General features: G+C 38.8%; 1 protein-coding gene and 1 pseudogene across 2 annotated transcripts; one reads left to right on the forward strand and one right to left on the reverse strand.

Moving 5' to 3' along the window:
* The first annotated feature begins 1214 nt into the window (after positions 1-1214).
* On the forward strand, positions 1215-6598 carry LOC110054215 (chymotrypsinogen A-like; annotated as a pseudogene). The gene is made up of 7 exons (XR_016201971.1): positions 1215-1565; positions 2522-2660; positions 3201-3306; positions 3940-4026; positions 4529-4583; positions 4980-5178; positions 5918-6598. The product of XR_016201971.1 is annotated as a chymotrypsinogen A-like (transcript).
* A 10079-nt stretch (positions 6599-16677) lies between these two features.
* On the reverse strand, positions 16678-20208 carry LOC110054202 (trypsin-3-like). The gene is made up of 4 exons (XM_020760557.2): positions 20088-20208; positions 19564-19620; positions 18598-18832; positions 16678-17311 (listed from the first exon to the last, which is right to left on the reverse strand). The coding sequence occupies exons 1-4, from the start codon at positions 20134-20136 to the stop codon at positions 16768-16770; spliced, it is 885 nt and encodes a 294-aa protein (XP_020616216.2). The 5' UTR covers positions 20137-20208; the 3' UTR covers positions 16678-16767.
* Positions 20209-22613: the final 2405 nt, after the last annotated feature.

Here is a 22613-nt window from a genome sequence, read left to right on the forward strand (position 1 = left end):
CGACCTCTCTCACCTCTCCCTTTCCTTTCGTGTTTCCCGTTCCATGAACATTGTGTAAGAACGGATTTCTCTTTGTTATGCAATTTTATTGTGCTAAATGAAGGGTAGTTTAGTGTGCCTGAACGTAGGATCAAATACGAGCAAACGTTTTCGTTTCCGAAACTCGAGGCGAAAAGTAAACTTTCGTTCGGCCTACTTATAATTAACTGCTGCTAAGCTCCTTGTTTAACTTGTATACCCAACCAAAGCTCTTGGGAAGTATTGTAGCTTCTTGAGGCAACGAGCAGCCGTAGAGAGTGATATATTTTCCTTTCGCACTTTCCCTCGCGTCACTAGCACGGGGTTAAGAGGGGCTGCTGTCTGGAACTTATAATTCGTGACAGTGAGAGAAAGTCGATAAGCTATGCATGGCATTTAACAATACGATTATGAGCTCGAGATTTCTACCGCGTGATAGTTGACAAGGGCGCACGCATAGAAATCGAGAGCGAATAATGTAACTGATTTAGTATGAATCTGCTAGTATAAAACTTTATCTACAAGTTTTCTTCATAGACACTTGGAAAACTCAAAGAAGCGGCCACCAGCTAGTTAACAAGCGCGCATTGCCGGGCTACTCACTATCTACAAAAGAATACATAGTGAGTAGCGGAGCCAATCAGAGAACGGCTTTCGTGATAGAACGCTGGTAGATTTGTATTAAAAAATGATATTCACTCTTGGTTTACTTCAAGATCTAACCATCTTCAGCAATCATGCAAACCTACAATAGCTCGAAAAGCTGTGAAAACACTTTCCTGCGGCTCGTGCTCCCACAGCAATTCTTGTTCTCCTATATACTTCCACTCCCATACCTCGACCGAAACACAGGAAATGTTTTCTCTTTCTTAATTGTCCATTTTCTGAGCAAAATGTTTTGATTTATAGTGAAATCTTTGATTTCAACAAATTTCATATTTTTGGAAATTTGGGTTGAATATCCTCGCTGTTTTGCCGCGTTTAATTGACTAAGAAACAGATGAGTCAATATCATTCAATTTGCGTGACGATCACCACAATAAAGTGCACAAAAGCCAATCAGTCTTGCTCGGTCTTATTGGCTCCACTTGGAAGAAAATTCTTTGTCATTTTAATAACTTATTAATGAAAAGATTTCGCAACTGATAGCTCTTGCAAGAAATATTTACTCAACAATAACGAAGAGGTAGTATGATGATCGCGTTGCAACAATTTTAGTTAACTGCACCTCTTAACACAAAATGGCGAAACAATTTATTTAGCTGAGGTCGAGAACAAAAGGATCTATTTCACACACGTTTCCCGTCCAATAACTTCCACGCGTCATCCGATATCCCTGATTTCGAAATTCAGCCAAAATACGTGCATTTCCTACTTCGACAGCACAAAAAGATACCACGTATACAAAGGAGGTGTTCGTAAATCGAGCATCGAAGTATCGCAGATCATCTCCCAGAGAACTAGATCACACACGGCTATGGTATACCCTTACACACTACTAACACTAGCGCTTTGTTCAACATGGTTCAATCGCTGTCTTTGCGCTGGTAAGTAGTTGATGGACGAATTATTTCAGAGTTAGAACAGAACACGGGTTAAAAAAATCAGAGCCTTGAATGTGCTCTTAACAACACAAAACCACAAATTTCAGAGGATTTCTCAATGTTTTTCACTTTTAAACTCTACCTACAAACTCAACTTTATCTGTAAACTGAAATAACCACTCTGAATCGTTTTTTGTAGAAAGAAAGCTTTCTCAGGTAGCCTTAGGGACCTTCGCGCCCAACAATTCCCGCGTCACCGTGCTGGGGTCATCGTGCTCGTTTTCGAAATAAGACAATCAAGCTTTCGTTATTTTAAGACAGTCTTAGAATACGACTATCAGCAATAAAAAAGACTTACAATAGTAAAATTTAGATCAGGCAAGCGTGCTCAAATCAACACAACTAAGTACATGGAGTCAATTTTTGCAGCCGATGTCGTTCCGCGTGAGGTAGAGTAGGTCTTGAAAATGAATGCATATTAGTCCTGCCCGTTCAAATTCGAAGAACACTTCTGTCACACGAGAGCAGAAAAGGTGAAAAATTTTAACTTCTCACCTACAGATTTTTTCTGTTTATTGTTGAAATGGAGAAAATCAGTATTGGAAGTGATCTATGAAAAAGAAGAGGGAGTCACTTACCCGTTGAGAGAGTAAACTGCAGGTGGATTGCACGCCGTGGGTACCAACCCCTATACTTGCTTATATTTTTTCTTCCTTGGCGCGCGCTTGATGTATGACGTGGCGCGACGTTGCAACAATGAACAGCGAGCGCAGTAAGGATGTGCAGAAGCAAATGGCGCCAATCTTTGTTTAAGGTGTGTAACTTGTTTTAGAAATTAGCCAAAAAAGTACTGGGGCGACCGAGTTGGGAGTCGTATGAACGCAAGAATAGAAAATTTTGTTGTTGCCATGGGGACGTCTTTGGAAGATAAAATTGTTGATCATTGTCAATCTTTTCAGAGTATTCCTTAAAAGTAACCACAGGAAGTTCACTTGGAGCGGGGACGGACGCAAACGTGCTCATAAAGATCATCGGCACAAGGGGTACTACCGCTGAACATAAGCTGGAGGGCTCAGGAGACGCTTTTGACAGAGGAAAGTAAGACGATGACATCAAATTTAGGCCCCGTCTTCACTACACCGGAAGAATTTGAAAACGGAGGTTTCACTCTGAAAACGCATCAAATGTTTTCCGTCCACTCTATGCTGGACGAGTTTAAAAACGCAACAATCACCGGTCATTTTGGAGTTGTGTTTGAGGTAAACTCGGTCAGGGAGATCACATGATTGTCACGACACCATCGTCGTTTTCCAAATGTTTTCTGTCCACACGAAAACGAAAAGTCGACGTTTCCCAATTCCTCCGGTTTGAAGAGCATTTTCGAAAAGCCCTGTTTTCGTGACGGATTAGTGTGGAGAAAAATAAAAGGGAAATGTGTAACATTGCTCTCTTTTGGGAATTTCATTTGCGGGAAATAGAAGAAAAGCTCTGAAAACGAGATTAAGGGATATATAGAGGAAAAACAATGAAACTAAGGACTATGCAGAATAACTGAACTACATTCAGCAAGATGTTGTTGCAGCAGATATTAAAAATACAACTCATACAATTTAAGTTGAGTTATTTTGCTGTTGTCAGTACGGCCCAGTTCTCCTTCAAGGACGCCGCTGACGTTGGAGACATCACAGCCATATCACTCAAAAGAGACGAAGCTGGTTGGTTTCCCAAGTGGCAGCTCGCTCGTGTAACTAAAGCTGACTCATTCCTTTTGGCAAATTTTTCTATACTGTTAAAAGTTTATATCCAATCAGTTAACAGCTCGCTCCTTTATTACTTAATAGTCTTCTAGATCAGTCGCTGATCAAAAAAACCAACGGGCGAAAAAGCCACGCCGGCAGTATATCTATTTTATTTAATACACCATATTATCTACATAGCTTTTTTTATCGATAAATACTAAAATTGTTTATTACAATTGTAGCGTAGTCTTGCATTTTACACTAACGTCTTTGCCTCACCTCACATGCAGCGAGATTTATTTGGTCAAGAGAAGGGATTACAAAATTTTAATGACAGAACTGACTACCAAAGAGATTTGCAACAAGCTGACGAAGTTTGACGAATGCCATGTTCTTCTGAAAGTCATTTAAAGTTCTTGAAGCTTAAGCAACGCTGACGTCTGAAGGTCTTAAATCTGCAAAGATTTAATGTAACCTTAAGATCGGAGTTTTGGTTTCAGTAGAGTTTCAAAATGGGAGCTGATCAGGAGTTTGTGAGTCAAGAAACTGGTGAAAGCGACTTTATACAAGAACAACTTCGCCACAAACGGTGTTCTGGTTATTTCGTATTCAAAAAGTCTCTTCTCTACTTACTGCAGGTTCTGTTGAAGGAAAGCAGTTCTCGGAAATGGTTGCTGTTTGAGTACAATGATTGGACTGAACCAAACGAGTGGTTTACAATTCAAGGTATCCAGGTCTATAAACTCACTTACCCTACCTGAATGTAGAATTTGATCGCTGATAAATCACAAATTATTTAACAAATAAAGAAGCCTAAGCCTTGTATTACTTAACTGTGATAAAACACGACAAGCATTTGAGAACACGAGGAAAATGTAGAAAACACGAACCGCAGGCACGGTGTTTCCTATATTTCTCGAGTCTTCTCAAATGCCCGGAGTGTTTTATCACAGTACAATACACGCGGCTTAGGCTTCTTTATTTGCTTTATGACGCAGCTAGTACCACTTAAGTGATACATGCCTCGTCTTCAAAACTTTCTGCTGCTTCGCAGAGAACTCGGTCACAAATTTCTTCAAAGAAAATGTTTTTCGCCATCTCTAACAATAATGTTGACTAGAGGTAATGTGGCCAAAAACAATAAAACACGCTTTTTCTATGGGTTTTTGACCAATCAAAACACTAGTAGGGTCCTACGAATGGTTTAGTATTTTTTTTCTCTTTTCTGTTACCTGTGAACCTGGTTTTCGTAAAAATCCAGCGACTGGAACTTGTTTTGGTCGTAAGTAACAGAAATAATTCTTCCACTAATGAAATCGATTGGAAATAACTTTAAGGAACAAAACAAGTGTCACCAGACCCATCTTAATTTTCCTCGCGCTTAGGCCTCACCGGTCAAGAGTAACAGGCGACTCTGGGGACGACCCGGTAATAGGATACTAAGAGAATTGCGAGATTATTTGTAAATGAAATCAGTAGATAGCTGGCGAGGACGCATTTTTACCTCTCGTCTGTGTCGTCCTAAGTCGCGCTAAAATTAAATTTACATTTGTCTTGTGCTTCATGCAAAAATTGTGATTCCCTGGTTTGTGGAAACGTATGTTTAACTTATTTTCTGATCCCAACAATGTGTACGCTTGAGCCTCTGATATCTCTATTCTTACTCCATTCTTTTCAGCAATTTGTGGTTCACGGCCCTCTTTACGAATATCCAGCGGTTCCGTGGCACCTCAAGGAGCCTGGCCGTGGCAGGCCATGCTGAGATTCACGCTTTATGACCGTGCAATGTTCTGTGGAGGTTCCTTAATTTTGCCTCAATGGGTTCTTACCACTGCTTACTACGTTTATGGCAAGAAAGCGTCAAACATTTTTGTCAGGTAGAAACCAAATCCGGTAAAACGTAAGGGCATTTAAAGAGAAAAATTATCTCAAGGTCATTCTATACCAAGCCTTACCGCTAAATTGTCCTGTACTCGATTACACATCCGTATTATCTCGGCATTATTTAATATCCTCGTTAGAATTCAATCCCATTAAGTGTTTATCTGTGAATAGCGCTCGATATTTTAATTTAAATACATATGGTGAGATAGAACAGTGGACCAGAGGATAATGTAGTTTGAGTTACAGGCGCCCTCCCCCAAGGGAACAAATCGGAGAAAACTGCGATCTCCTTTTCTTTCTCAAGGAGGGCGAATGTAACATAGGCTTAGCAGAATGAGTCAAATGAAACTCATCGATCGTACCCACGCCAGATGATTTGGTTGCAAGCTTAACCCGCAATAATACCCTAACAGGTGGAGACAAGCGACTGCCCTGAAATAAAAGAGAAAAAGAAAACAACTGAGCAAAAAAAACAAGCAAACAAACAAACAAAATCTGTCTGCAGATGTACTGTGCTTGGTTACAGGTTGAGGAAAGTAGCACGTTCGAGTAAACAACAAGCACAAAACAAAAGTATAATTGCGTTCTGATAGTCAATCGTAATTAAATTATTCTTTAAAAGTGAATTCTGTCTCGAACGTTTCAAACAAAATAGAACTAACTTGTTTCATGTAGCCTTTAAGGCTGGTGGGTTACGTTACAATAACGTATCTGGTGTTACGACACAAACAGGCTTGGCGCTTACTACAGAGAAAAAACTATTGGCACAGAGCAGGACATCACCGTGGAAAAGATATTCATTCACCGTAAATACCACATCCCCAACCTTTTCTCCAATGACCTGGCTTTGCTGAAGTTAACCCAAACTGCTAGCCTGTCTCATGGAACTGGCTTAGTCTGCCTACCAAACAAGCTGTTGCCGTTGCCTGTGGGCGAATCATGCTGGGTTACCGGGTGGGGCTACACCGACATAGCTGCAGAGACCCTACCCGAAAAACTCAAACAAGGCCAGATTCCCTTGGTTCCGAGGGCCAAATGCGCCGCTGATCACCCTACAAGGACAATTGACGAGTCTATGCTGTGTGCTGGCTCTAATATCACTGGTATCAGCGGATGTCAGGGTGATAATGGTGGGCCTCTTGTGAGAAACGTCCATGGAAAATGGTACCTTGAAGGAGTGTTTAGCTGGAGAGCTGATTGCAACCCCTTGAAAGGGTACAAGCATCAAATGTACTCTAATGTAAGTACATGAGAGAGTGGATAGACAATACAATAGCAGATAATCAATACGCATAGACGGAGACTGTGAAATGTAACCCCTCTTGTAAAACTAGCAATTCTCCACGAAATAATTTTTATAATTGCTAAACTTAAATTTAAATGGGTAGAGTAAAGGAACTTTAAAATAGCATATGTGACCTAAAATGTACAAGAATTCTATTCTACAATAAAAAATTAATATCAAGTACAGAAATCCAGTCCATTTTGCGGTAACCGTAGTTTCAACAAATATGCCTGTATTTCTTCAACTTTTGGTATTTAAAATCTGTTGTATATGTCAATTTTGGTTTCGATCCTTAAGGGTGGTAACCTGCGTCCTTGGTAAATTTAATGTCGTCCCCAGAGCCTTCCGTAGTTTTTGGTCACGTGGTTGGCGCAACAGTAATATAACGAGTAGCTCTGGGAACGAAAAAACGATAAGACTAGTATAGGTGTTCATATGAATGCGGATGCATCCTTTAAACGCCCTTCCTAAACTCTAGTGAGAAAATAACCTGAACTGCTCTGGTCAGCGGAGTCGGCCATGAAGTCCTCTTCTGTCGAAAGAACAATACCACAAGCTAATGTCTAGTCCACCGTCACTGCATCTTATTAAATTTTATCTGATAATTAGAGGACTAAAAAAGTGAGATTAAAACTAATTATTTTATGGCTGAACTGGTCCACGATCAAAGGGAGAATTCTGATTGGTTCTCTTAGAGGTCCGAATTTTGCAATATCGACCACAAAAATTCCTCAAATTGCATTTTCAATTCATTCCACAAATAAACAGTTTTTTGTTGATCAGACCTTCATGTTTGGAGAACAATTTTCGTAACGAACTGACAATTTGTATGTATAAATACTACAGTAAGCACAAAAAGTCATTCAATAACACTCATCTCATCGAAAGTGACTGTGGTCAGCTTTAGCTGTAGCAAGAAATTACTCTTTACCAGAATCTACCAAGGTAAAAAGTTTCTTGGTAACAAATGTGCCACAGACATTGACTACATTTCAAAATATGCGACTTTTTTCAATTACAATTTCCCTAAGTAACGAGGAAATGCCATGGCTATTGCAGACAGACATGGCCAAGTAAATGGTTTGTGAATTAATTTTATGATCAATATGGCCTGTTGATAAATTTAGCCTGTTCTGTTTCCTTAATAGCAAACGTTTTTTATGACTACAGATTTTCCCTGGTTGAGAATTTGTTGCTGAGCCCGAGAAAAACGCTTTCCGTGAAGCATCTTGGCTTGTTCTGTGGATTTTACGACGAAAGGAATGGTTGTATTAATCGATTAAATAGTCTTTTACACTCTTTTGAGGTAATGATTCATAAAATTGCGTAGCGGAAGTTCAGAGCCGCCTTAATTGTCGAAAATTTAAGATGGCTCTGGATCCTCTCCACATACTTTTTTTCAAGCTGTGCAAAAAGTTATCTCTTGTCTAATTCGATAATAAAAAACGGGTTTAACGGGGCTGTTTTTTGAATTATAGACACTTAAAGCTGAAAATAAAGTAGTTGTATTAATCAATTGAATAGTCTTTTACACTCTTTTGAGGTAATCTTGGATTCATAAAATTGTGTAGCGGAAGTTCAGAGCCGCCTTAATTGTCGAAAATTTAAGATGGCTCTGGACCCTCTCCACATAATTTTTTCAAGCTGTGCGAAAAGTTATCTCTTGTCTAATTCGATAATAATAAAACAGGTTTAACGGAGCTGTTTTTGAATTATAGACACTTAAAGCTAAAATTAAGGGTATTTTAAGCAGGTTATATCATTATTATGGTAACCTATTATGTGATGAGGGTGGCCACAGCTTGTTCATCAGTGATCGGGCATTGCTACCAGTGCTACCAGTTGTTTCAATAATTTTCTCTCTCCAATTCTGTGTCACATTCTGGAAAGGTAAAATGTAACAAATAATAACTGAAAAACAGATTACCAGTTAATGAAAAATAAACGAAGAAGTACAAAGAGTAGAAATCGATTTTAAAGTTAAACAAATAAAACATAATGGCAATAATGTGAAAGGAACATTAAAACAATATTCAAAATACGATATGTACTTGCAAGCTCTTTGAAATCTTGAAGTCACGAGTTTGGCCAAATGGTTTAACTTCAAGTTAAACTTTTTACTTCATCATCAAATTGGAACAAAAGAAAATCTTTACCGTGGTGTTTGGATGGCATGGATATCTTTTTTTTCATTTGCGCGCAAGAACTGGCAGGGGAAGACAGAAAATATTCTAAGAATAAACCAGTGTTAGCGTCAAGATGTGGGTGATAAAGGATTGAGTTGTAGAAGTTTTGTAATTTGGTCTATATTACAGTAAAATCGGATGTTCTTTTGATGCGAACTCTGCAATGTTGTGGTGCAATGGTCCAATTCTGATTGAGTTTATCGAGGCAACTTGCAACTTTCGATTCAAACGAGGTCTTCTTTAAATGATTCGTACACTATACTGAACTAGACAAAGCAACGAATATTTTGTTTGAACAAGGAAGTCGTCTCAACATTTCTATTGCTACTGGCTTTAAATATGCTCTGATCATGGCAAGCATGTTCGAGGTGACTAGATTCGCAATGTGAACTTAACATGGCTCGTGTGTATAGGATTAATTTCGAAACACCAAAATATCAAGAATTCTACCTCAAAACAATGTAGTCTCAATGTTTTAATAATATATGGGTTAGCTTACTAGCGACTCACTAGCGATGAGATGCCCATTAAACTTCTTCGGGTAAATCTTTTTCTCTCAGTGGTGTTGTGCCATCTGAAAAAAAAGGGCATCTCAATTGATTTCATAACCTCCTTAGTAAAATGTACAATGTTCAGAAGAAATTGTAAGTGAAATCATAACCAAGTTTATAACCGATCATTAAACAAGGTAATAAACGCAAGATATATTTCGCGATTACCTGGTAACCTACTTTCCTTTTTCTTGGCGCCTGAGAACGAAATCTTTCTATACGAAGAATAAAACAGGCCAACATGGCTGCGTTCTTCGTGTTCGAGGAGTATATCTAATCTGTTGTTAACTCAGGGACTGACATGAAAATTGCTTTGACCCCTTCACTTTTTATTTCATGGTGGGCGTAGAATGTTGCTTGTTTTCCATTAATAAAAATAATAAAATAATAAAACTTTTTAACCTTTGTTGAGGGATTTAGTGTTCTGGAACGCCCCTACATGTTTGTTTTCAGTTCTTGTCCCCCCCAGATTTAATTTTTGATAAACCGATACAAATAACTTTTTTCAGGAATAGAAATTCACCAGACATTTCATGTTTCTTTTAATAATGATTTTCAAAGCGATAAAACTTTTTAACCTTTGTTGATGGATTTGGTGTCCTGGAAAGCCCACATTGCTTGTTTTCAGTCCGCACTCCTCCAATTCTGTGCGTTAATTCTTAATAATAAAAATCAGTGAATAATTGTTATAGTTCAAGAAACATCTATTCTTTGACTCCACTGGCATTTATGTTGGAGAATAGACCATTTCCGAGTTACCTTGTGCCTCTGTTTTAAACTGAATCCTCGTGAAAAATATTTCAAATGAAAATGAGTTTGATTTCCTTGAAAAAGGACCTGTAGGGAACACATTTTCAAATGAATGGTTTTGCATGAAGCCTCGTTTCGACTCCGAGGCAAAAGGCAACTCGGAAATTTGACGCCATGGAACAGCCCACAAGCTCATTTGCTTTTGACTTATTCAATAATTCGATTCTATTCGGTAGTGAAGAATTTTCTTTACTAGTTCTCTTTAAGAGACAACCAATTTAACGGAGAGATAGGAACGCTATGGTGCCTTCAAGGTAGCGCGAAGGAACAAGATTTGTTATTTGGACATTTCAAAAGCGAAACAGTGGTTTGTAATATTTCACCAATAAGGAAATGATGTGTATACACATTCAACGCATGCTCACAGAATCGTTGTTATTAGAAATGCGTTAGAGTTATTGTGAAAAAAGGTTCTTACAACAGGTAGAAACCACAGAATTTATCTTATTAAAGGGATGAAGAATGGTCTTTCAGACAGGAAAAAACTGTCTCGCAGCATCACAGTCAAATTTCGCGGGTTTCGCTCTCTCGAATTGTTTTTTCAATGCAGTCTTGAAGTCTTGTTTTCTTTTGCAAGTTAAACATAGTCACGTCACGAGCTTAAAGAGAACATCTTTGCAAGAAGAGAATCTCCCCTCTTAACAGAAATTGAAGGACTGAACAGAGAAGAGCGCAAGCTGTCTAGACAGACAATTACATATGGGTGTTCCGGATCACTAGCTCCACCAAAACAAAAGAGAACGCGTTATTGGTTACAAAACAATGGAATACAAGCAGCATTTCTCACCACAGGTAATAAAGGACTAAATCTTAGCAAGGGTCAAGGTTATGTAAGATGCTTGCAAGGTTTCATTGCGTGTGTACAACAGAACTGTTGTAAAAAGAGACGAGATCAGAGCCAAGAATGTTTGGAACTGCGTTCTGGCCTCTCGAGCTTCTTTGCTGCCACAATTATTAGTTTTCGTCTCGGTATGATCGATCGCAGGGAAATAAGAACGACTGCAAAATTCTAATATTCAAATGAGGTACTGAATGTCTCATAACTGCAACTTCAGTAAAAACACGAACCAAAAGGCAATTTGTCAGTGCAGTTGACTGTTACATATTTTGAAACCGGATCTTTGGATAATGCAATACAGGAGTTTTCACTGACTCAGCCATCATGGTATATGAGCCTTTATACCATTCTCTACAAATATAATAAGCGTGAGAGTAATTCTTTTGGGTGTTTGTGTTTTTAAATTTTATATTAATTAGTTTTGTCTATTTTGGGGGCGTTTTTAATTATAATAAAACGATTATTCCACTCGCGCTTGTTAGATATGAGATGAATAGAACCAACTGATATCCAACATGCACTCGTGGAATATTTGTTAAAAATGGTGTTTATTTTACTGACCGCTTGATATAACTGCTGGTCGTGCACTTGTTTTCGTCGCTGGTCGGTGTTTTGCTAAATATATAAATGTAAATACCGATGAATAATTGAAGGACCAGAGACAACGTGGGCCAAGCCTCGAAACTGCGAATAACCACCGCTAAAGGTAATAAAGAAATATAGTTACTGGGTTTTACAGAATGATATCCCATTTTAAAGAAAATAGGCTGATTTCCAGCTTACCAGCGAGACAGATATTATAAAAACAACTAAAAATAAAGAGCAACGGGCTTGGAAAGAGGAAGCAAAAGAGTGTTCTTTGGCCGAGACTCTATTTCGACTAACCTTGTCTTTGTTTTTTATATTGGTAGTTCTTCGCTCTGATTTTCTACTAAAGGAAGCTAGGAACAGGCTAGAGGTATCTTAACATTCTACTCTGTTTAGATACTAGAAAAGACGACTCTCGAATAATCATAGATCACCGAATTTACTTGTAGAAAATTAAGTAACACGACCGAAAGGAGTACGAACTGACAAAGCAAACAATTATGGGCGTTCCAGAACACCAAAGCCCATCAACATACTTTAGGTGAGAATGCTTTTTTGGTCGAAAATGATGTCAAACTGGCATCATTTCAATACCATGAGTCTATAAAGGATTTAACTTAAAAGTCAGCGTACGTCAATTCAACTGGTACCAAGTAAACGGTTAAGCCGACGTTGGTCAGATTTTCTTGTATCGACAAGAGAACTGCGCGAAATTGCGCCAAGACGAAAGAATGTACGTTACTTGATATATCTGTCATAACTTCAGTTCTTCCAGCCAAATTAAAAAGTTACTGTTATTTATGAATTTGTTAAGTCCCACATGAGCATAAAATATTTAGCTTTGAAAATAAACTTTGAAATTACAGCGCGCGGTACGTCAGAAAACGCAAAAACAAAAGCTAAACGAGGGGAGTGAATAGGGGAACATAAATCCTCCAATCCCTACAACTGTTTTGCCAAATTCGCCGACCCGTCAAAATTTTCGTTCAAACCTGGAACCACATGGCTTGAAAACTTTCTATGGCGTAGTTTCACAGCAACAGTACGCAAGATGTTTGTTTCTGCCCTTCCCCCGTGGGGTCATGTGCGTACAAGCATGTGTGGCACCAAAGGCCATGACTTTTGATCCGTATTGGTCTGACAAAGGGTCCGCAATGAAGTATGATTGGTGTCTGCTATTACAGGAGTCCACGCCCATGCCGCTGGCTATTAACATTGTTGGTATTCATCTCTGACCATCTGTTGGAAAGTGAGTTCCAATCAGGTATTCGAAGCCCTTCTCAATTGCTTACCTAAACCATAGCAGTTCCTAAGTAGGGTCTAGTCTGAAACAAGGTATCGACTTTTGGTTTAGGCTATAATAGGGAAGGAGATAATCGCATATTTTGGGGCCGTGAAATCGATCTTTAACAAAGTTCCCCAATTGCCTGTTTATGCGAACGCAAGTACAGCATTATTTAAAGCACCAACAAAATCACCAATGAATGGTCTGGGACACTATCTTGGGCTATACACACGTTGCTCTGCCATCAAAACTACGTATACTTCACGACGTTCCCAGGGGCTTTTGTCAAGCTTGCAAAAATTGTAAAGAATTCAACATACTCAATAAGGATTACACATTTCTAACAACAATGTGCGCCCGTGTTTAAATAATTTCGCTTCGTCCGAAAAAAGAAATAAAGTGAATAAAACTAACGTACCGACCAATGCCCTCCAAAGAACTCAGATCCAAACTTCGTTTAGGATCCATGACAGTGCAGAATTCGGACTCCAGACTGAAATTCATAGCTGATCCACGATCCGCGATATTTAAGAATATATATAAAAGGTCATACGCTATTGTGAGAATAAAAGGTCTAATTTAACGTAGGTCTCATCAATTGATATGATTTAGTTTATTAAATCAATAGCGAGGAGCACGAGCTTTGTGGAACACCAGTTCCACCAGATTTGGTTAGAAAGAGCTGGTGGTTTGATTAAATGGTACACAGCCAACTTTTCAGATAGACAAAATAATAAAGGATTAAACCTCAACAAGCTAATATTCGTCAAATTTCTTCGGGTTAACAATAAGACTGTCCGACAATGAAGAAGATAGGGACAATTCTTTTCCTTCGTATTGAAATGGAATACGCAACTGCCTAGGTTCTTGAGACTTTCGTATATAGGCACCTATATACATATGGGTTGCTGACCCGGCTGGCGTGAGGTCAAGATGGCTGGATATTGGCCAGGTTCTGTTTTTGTGTGTTTATGGACCGAGACAGAGTCGAGGTCCATAAAACAAAACACACACACACACACACACACACACACACACACACACACACACACACACACACACACAAAAACAGAATGAAGCTAATATGCAGCCAGGATTTATTATATGGACATGGAACACTATTTTCCTCTGGGAGACAGCGGAACAATATAATAAAGAGTTTTCTTAATCCAAGGATTACCGTATTTGCTGAGCTTGACGCCAAATGTTGATGCAAAAAGAGTAGGGCACGTAGTTTCCGGTGTTGTGGTCTGGCCTTGTCTCACGGGTTGGTGCTTTACATAGGGTAAACCTCATTGCAACTGTCCCCCTTGGACAAAATTGTACCAGAAAAATAAGTATGAATGAAAAGAGGTTAACGCAAAACCAAGTATCTTATTAAATGGATGATAAATCTATTGGCAGGTCCTTTTATGAGGTTTTATTTGCAGATGGCTCTAGCAAAGGAATAATGATTTTTCTTGGGAATTGGGTGGTCATCCCATCAGTGGTAAGGCGTTTCTAAGTCGAAGAATTAAACAATTAGTAGCTTAAAAGCGGACGTTAACTTGGAGCCAGATGTAGCAAAACAGCTACCGACTACCATTATTTGAGAGGGAGGCCGTCAACCACAGGGCGATTTTGCCGTCCGTCAGGTTCTTTCCAAAAATTGGAAATTAGGCTGCAATGCATGCATTGCACTACATAGAGATGGCCTATTAAGAGATTTTCGTGCTTTTCCTTAAAGTGTCCATACGGCCAACAGGGTTTTTGTGGTTTTGGTATCTCTATAACACCTAAAAATGTATTCAACCCAATTTAATTAATTCCGGTGCTTTTCGCCATGAAATCAAGCTTTAAATTTCCCGTTCGACCAGGCCCAATGAAGTTGACCGCGTAATTAAAGATTGGTGACGAATGACGTCACTTCAGGAACATCTCAAAGCTTCATGTTTTTATTTTGCTTGATTGACGACCACGTTGTTTCACCAACTTCGGTTTGTTTGCTTTTTGTCGACGAAAACTCCTAATCACTACTGAAACAACAGCGACCTGAACTAGATTTGACAATTCCTGACTTGACGTCTCGACCCATTGAGAAGCCCAGACCCTTTTTTGCACAGACTCACGGTCAACTTCATTGGGCGTGGCTGAAGTGCGAACTTTAAAGTTAGAACTTTGGGCGTTAAAACGTCGGAATCCAATTTTTTTTCTTAGAATACCTTTTTACACATTATAGAGATACCAAAACCACAAAAAGAAAACCCTGTTGGCCGTATAGACACTTTAAAATTGCAGTGTCTCCTGAATTGTATGAAAAGCAAAATAAGGCAATTCAGCTTAAACATGACTACATTTTGAACGCTTTGCTTACAGAAGGTATCCATCTACATTGTTTAAAAACTGTCCGCTCTCGGGAGTTGTCGGTAAGCGGAGGTTAGACAGGATCAAAACCTTAGAGGGATGAATGTGATCTGTGAGACAGTATTGATTACATTTTTTCAATATGTGGTTTCTATATTGTTATTCATTTCTTTGCTCCATTTAATTGGCTTTTCAGAATGCAAAACAGATTTGGAAAGAAAACGTTATTGTTTCAATGGTGGTGCTTGATGAATTTTCAGTGACAATCGGAGTGGTCCCTTAATTGAACGATCCACACTGCATCTGCGGGAGTGCTTACCCGGGAAATGGATGTAACTTGAGAATAATCAAAGTGTAGTAAATGCGTATATAAGTTTACTAGTAAAATTAAACAAAGTATTGAAATGAGGTTCAATAAAAGCACACTATAGTCCTTAGATCGTTGACTTAATATTATTTGCTTCGATCCAAACAAAAAATTGAGTGAAAGTGGGTAAATTGAAAAAGTGATAAACAGCTAATCATGCACTATCGCAACCCGCTAAGCAAGGAAAACGTTCTTTGTACACAACTAGGAAATAGTGAGTAAAATGAAGTTTGGCAAACGCAGTTTATAATTATCCTAAAATTGGAAAAATTTCAGTTAAAATGTATTGCAACATGGCCAGTACAGTAGCCTCTAGAGCAACCGCTATTTGGGTCGTCACGCAACGTTTCTTCCCCATTGAGAAGCGTTGCGTCACTTCCCTAATAACGGCTGCGAAATAGACTGCCAGTAGACTGGCACGATCTAAGGCCCTGACTACACTACGCCGAAGAAATTTGAAATCGGCGTTTTCACTCTGAATACGAGACAAATGTTTTCCGCCCGCGCTACGCTGGAGAAATTTGAAAACGCAACAATCACCAGTCATTTTGGATTTGTCTTTGAGGAAAACTTGGGCAGCGAAATCCGTCATGGTGACGTCATACTTATGGCAAAGGTCCGTTTTGTGTGCGATACCTGTGGTATCCCACACTATTGTCATCGGCTCGTGTCCGTTAATGCTAATGGTTGTTTATATCCCACACATGCACCCTTAGAGTATCTATTTTTAAAATGTCCCGTTATTACCCGGTTTGAAGAGCGTTTTCGAAATTTAAAAGCTCCGTTTTCGTGACAGGTTAGTGTGGACGGTAGGTCAAACAGTAGAAATAAAGCTGTGTTTTCAACCTCTCAATGTGTATAATGATCTTGGTTTAGAGATTAAATGGCTTAAAATAAATTTTTTTTTTTTGCTATTTTCTTGACTTTCAACTGATGTTTGTTGCAAAGTCAAATGCAGTTTGAGGTTTGGGTCTTAAAACAGTGGGTAAACCAATAGCCAAGCCAAAATAAGGGCAAGGAGAGTCATGTTGTCGCTTAGAATAAACAAATCGTCCGTTCCTTTTGTCACTGAGGGGTAACAATGGCAGTCAGCTATGTTCAGATTTTCAATACAGTCAATGTAAAAATTTTAATCTACTGGACTCTGTGGCTCGAAGCGCCTAGACACTGCAAGACATGTTTATTCCTTCTCTATCAATAATTTTGATTTTCCGAAATTGTAGAACATATTGGACTTCGTTGAATGCTCATTCATCTGTTTATTTTAAGCTAAAATCTTTTACAGCTTTTGAACTTTACTCTCATTCTAAATAGTCGGAAGAGATTGCTTCATCCTTGGATTATTCCATCGATCCAGGATCTCAGCTCGCGTACCTTAGCGTACACTCCGTACGCGTTAGCACCAGCGCATCCGCTGCCCCAGCTTGTCGCTCCTTCAATGTAATACTTCCCATTGTATTGACATGCCAACGGACCACCGCTGTCTCCCTGGCAACTGTCTTTTCCGCCTTGATCGAACCCAGCGCACAGCATAGAGTCGTGCAGACTACCATAGGCACCCTCACACCTGTTCTTGGAAACCAGGGGGACCAAGACCTCTTGCAAAGTATCGGGCTGCTGGCCTCCGCTTTCAAGAGTACCCCAACCGCTTATCAGACACTGGTTGTTGAGATCGTCAATTGGGAGGTGTAATGCGCTGTCTCCGAGGCAGATAAGGCCGACTCCCTTTCCCAGGACAGCCTCTTGCTTAAGCTTGACCATGGCAATGTCGTTTGCATTAGTGCCGGAGTTATATCCTGGATGGATCACGACTTGGGCAACAGCTCTTTCTTGGGTTGTATCCTCTTGGGTCTCTTTGCGATGAGCACCTAGCCTAGAAAACAGTTCAATTTCAATGCCGATTTGGTGATTAAATAAACCAACAGATTATCAAGGTAAGAGAGTGAATCACCCATATAGGCTTCCTACCCAAGGTAATCTCTCTTAAGTTATTTTTAGACATGGTACCCAGTTCTTCCGCAGCCGGTTACTCGCGCGATGCTTGGATAGCCGAAGCGACCATCTCGAAAATGGCGGGAACGTCATTTTACATGTTTTGATTTCGTTTCATAGAAGAGATGTTTTCTGTACTCTCAGCCGTCGTTTGGTTAGGCTCGTTTGGCTGTTCATTATTTCGCCGTTGATTCGGTTTTAGGGAGTTTAATTAAGCAAGCTTTATCGGGAACGGCAACTAGTACAATGGCTGTGTAAGCGCGCGTTATAATTCTTTGTTCATTTCTTTGCCGTTGTTTAGGTCACAAAACAACAGCGTGAAATAGCCACATTCTGCATACTCAAGAGAACCTGAACTATACTAGGGCCAATTTTTAAAATTTCTTTTTCGAATTTTGACGCTGTCTTGCATTTTCTGTTTGGGATATTTCTGACAGTAGGACAAACTGAATGAATCTAAATTCTCGCGAGATTCATAGGTTGAATATAAAGTCGTTTTTTAATCAACGTTGTCTTTGGCGTTGTTGTCATTGCTGCTTAAACTGCTTTTTGCTACTTGGGCAGCGAGCGTCTGCCTGCACTTTCGATCATTTGTTTGTTCCGTTGCCTAGCTTGTGTTTGGGCGTTTGTTTGCTTTGCACTCGTTTGTCTACTAATTTCTCTGCCGTTCATTTAGTTGTTATTTTGTTTGTGCAGGGGACATCCGTCTCTTATTTAAACTCCTATTGAAATTTCGAAATGTTTTAAAACATACCAAGAGCCGAAGCTCCTTTGCTTGTAATTAAAATATCAAAGAAGACATCCCCACAGCGTTGGAGGTTTTCCTTTGCTTTGAAACGAAACGAAACGACATAAACAGATCCTCCACGAAAACATCCACGCAACTCGCGAGTAATATCCGCGGAAGAACTGGGTACAATAGAGGGATTACCTTGGACATAAGGCCTATATGGAGGATTCACTCTCTTACCTTGATAATCTCTTGAATAAACTCAGTACTGAGCGGTGAAAATTGTCACGCATAATAATAAAATAAAGTACAGGAAAAGTAGCCTAAGGACACAACCTGAAAAAAGCTTCTCAACTTTGCTGAATATAACAACAAAACAACATAACTGAATAAAACAAACAAAAACAAAATAACTAAGTACGAAAAGTAAACTGTACCAAATTTTAAAGCTGTTTGGCGATGAACCTTGAACACAGTGAGCAGCCGTTAGGACCCATTGCTTATGAACAAGCGAGCCACCACAGAACTGAGCCCTGTCGGTTCGTAACATAGCCTGCCATGGAATGCTGTTCTTCACTGTTTCCTGTCCACCAACGATTCGGGCACCGGAGGACGGACGGTCGCCACAAGGGAGTGGAGGGAGTGGATGGCCAGTCGGAGGCGGTGGGCCGGCTTGAATTGGCAGAAGAACAGTATTAGATAAGCTGCAGTAAACTTTGATATATCTACAAAGTTTGACCTATTGTTCACTGCTCCAAATAATGACATTTTTTATTTTTGTACTCGGTTAAACAGAGAGCTGTTTTCTCCTCCGTTTCCCTCATTCGTCTCCTTTCTTTAGTGACTAGTTATTTGAAATAGGGAAGAACGTCCCGCTTTGCTTTTACAATGATGTAAATGACTAATAACAAAGGTAAAGTTGTTTCGAAGAGGCTTTTTATCGAGTTTCAGTTTAAATCATGCTAAATCGCAAAATCTGGGAGGAATTCAAAACTCCAGAACTCGTCAATGAAGAATTAGTGTCAGTGACAATCATAGACAAAAAGGTACGTAATTACAACAGGGAATTACGACATCTGAACAGAGCGAAAATGTAGTGTGCTAAGTCGGTTTGTTCCATCATGATTAGGTTACCATTAGTTAGAGAACATTTTGACACATTTGTTGATGAATATTTGCTGTTCGTATTTTTTGCTTTCAGTTTTGCCTATGTAGTATCTCATTAGCAGTGAAGAACACTTTTATATTTTAAACCTCACCAGTAATTTTTAATTGCAGATTAGCCCTAATAGGCTTTTCAATTGAAACCAGGCCCTGGAACATAAATGTGAGATACCACGCCTAATCTAACCCTCTAGAAAATCAAGTAATTTTTTATGTTCGTTTTACCCTATTTAACTTACGAGGGCAGTCGCCCGATCCTCCGGGACAGTCATCAAGAAAGTCCGGAACGGGATTACCTTAAACGAGAATAAAAAGTAAAATTGATTTATTAATGCCTGCTATAACTCAGATGAGTACGAGTTAATTGCCGACAACAATGACGATGCAACAAAGAATTAACGGGAAAACAAGAAAACTGCAATTTACCTAGAATTGAACTGCACACAATGATCGACGGTGCAAGTAGGGAAAAAAAAAAAAGAAAAGAAAAGAAAAACATGCGGGGTTCCTAACTAGGACATCAGCTTTCGGAAACACAAACTGAAGCCATTAAACATCATCAGATGGAAAATATTTTCGATATCGCAAACAATGTTAGGGTACACGAGTTTGAAATGAGGAGCCAGTTTTTTCAGTACGGCTTTTCAATGAATCACCAATTTTACGAAGTATCATATTGGTAACTCTGCATCGATCATTTTTGCAACTACCGTACTACATATCATTCTACGAAAATAGCAAGCTAAAACGCCATTTTCACTACCTTGAATCCCGGCAAACAATGTAACCAAGGTAAAAAGTACCAGAGTCATTATGAATGAGTTCCTTTGAAGTTCTTAGTAGTCGTGAACGACTAACTTCAATGGTAAGGCCTCAATTATCAGCTTACTTTTATAGCGCACACGCGTTAATTTCCCCGATACCTCCATGACAGCACCTTATTCTTACAGCTGTCCCTTTTTCTAAACCACCATTCAGCATTTGTTGACCTTGTTCGTGACTTTCTTTGAAAGGGACTGAAAGATGTTTGTTAAATAAAATTCCACTAACTGGTGTACAACTTTCTGTACAATTTTAAGCGCTAGATCTATAGGCTTCTTAAACACAGTGCATAAACAAAGGATAATGAGTTGTAAGCGATTAAAAGACTCGGCGTTATGTTTGATCTTTTGTTTACGATAATTTTGCCGGTTTTGAACCCACATACGTACGGAACACTTTCACTACATAGAGGAGTAACACCCATCGTGGCAGATCGATACCTTAAGGTGATAATACGTTTGGTTTACACATTGTTATTCCTGCTTCAAACTGTCCTGATAAGTCCAACTTTGATTCTCTTTTGGCAATCTGCGTGTCAATAAAAGACAAAGCACTGAAAGCAGAGTAAATAACCACCTAAAGTTCTTAACATGTTTGATCTAACACTCATGCATAAAAATATACACCTTACAATATTTCTAGTTTGATTCTTAGTCTACCAAATTTTGCAAGTTGTTGATCGTGATTATCAGTTACTCTTTAACACTTTTGTAGCGTTTAAAACGATTAAAAGTTGTTAGCTTATTTTTCCGTGAGTTTTTTGTACTACTATTAATGCTATCTGACACGCGTTAATAATAAACGACGTTTTTTTTAAAACGTTTAAATCATGTCAAGTTTACGGCTCAGTTTGCAATAACGCTCTTTCCACTTGGGTGAAATCTCTACTAACTGTTCATGTGTATAGGGCTGAGCAATACAAACGGGATTACACCTCCATACTAACTGACCGTTTTACTCAGTAGTAAGAAAGAGCTGAAGATGTTCGTTTGTTTAAGCTTGGGGAGTTGGTCGTAATGCGTGCAGTTTTATTTGCTTCCAATCCTCTGCGTACAAATGAAGTATTAGTGCTAAAAGCCTATGAAACAAACATTTCACAGTTTGTAAAATGTTTCATTAAAAACAAACAATGTATAGTTTGTTAAAATTCTTGATTAAAAACGATCAATTCACAGTTTGTAACATGTTTCATTAAAACAAACAATTGATAGTTTGTGAAATGTTTGATTTTACCGCTTTTAGAAATTGTCATTTTTTTTTTCGATCTGTGTTCAAGTCGTTCAAATTCTCAAGGAAAAAGCCATTTCAACTTATTTGTTCATCTTGATGGTTATTTACTTTTTCTGTTTCTTGTTACATTAACCTAATGTTCAACGTGATTCGTTATTTGAAAAGAGGCTTCTCTAACGTAGCGCAGAAATAAATGATGACACATATATATTTTAATTAAGCAACCAATTAAACGTTCACAGCCCGTTTGATATTACTGTTCACAATAGCTATTTTCGGCTTTGGGCACAAATTCTACAGCATAATTCCCAGCCATTTCCAGTCATTTCTGATAGGGGGTTTCAGCAGAGGTTGCAGATCTTGATATGATGTAAACAATAAAACTAATAAATGAGCATTACCATATATATATAATGCATTGTTGTAAGACATCACCGTTGACCATATTTTTTTTTTTTTTTTGTTAAAGATCGAAAGATCATGTCATTTACATCGTGTTCTTTAGGTGAAAAACAACTCAAAGGAAAACATTGTTAGCAAAGTGCTATTTGATATACTCTAAAAAAGATAAGCATGCATTAATACAGTTTTTGTTATTACGAAATTATCATTTAAAAACCGCATTTCACATTTTATTGACGATGTTTATATGATGTCGAGCACAACGAGCCAATTCGTCAAAATTCATTTGGGATCATTATGGCCGCGATCAAAACAACTAACAAATAAGCGCTTTTTTAGTCACTGGCAAATCTATCTGTTCCTTTCACCCGGCAGAATTATTTCAACCTCTGTTTTGCGGAAAACAGAAACGTGACGAGAAGCATGCGCACGGTTCTAATTCTAGGTGGTGGCGCATATGCCTATGAAGTGAAAACGTCTTTTATGTTAACTTTCTGTAGGTTGTGTCTACTTTTTGAAATTGCCAAAACCAAATAACGTTAAAGAGAAAAATCAAAATATTGGCTTCCTTAAGTTCGAATTTGACAACTGAAAATTGGGTGCATTGTTTTTGACAGTGCTGCCATCATCTTGAAAAGAACTTTGCGGGAGAGAAAATAAACGAAAAGACGACTGTTTAGACAGCAGGTCTCCAAAGATACCGACTGGCAATCAGTGCAGTCAATTTTTAAGACGCCGTGGCAAATGGTGATTTTCTTGCAGAAAAGCTGGACAACGAGTTTTAAGAGCAGCTTCGCCTAAATATCAACTAGACTTGGAAATAGCGAAAAAATCG

The sequence above is a fragment of the Orbicella faveolata genome, unplaced genomic scaffold (assembly GCF_042242905.1).
Source record: "Orbicella faveolata isolate gen_17 unplaced genomic scaffold, um_ofav_v1 contig_1, whole genome shotgun sequence".
NCBI lineage: Eukaryota > Metazoa > Cnidaria > Anthozoa > Scleractinia > Merulinidae > Orbicella > Orbicella faveolata.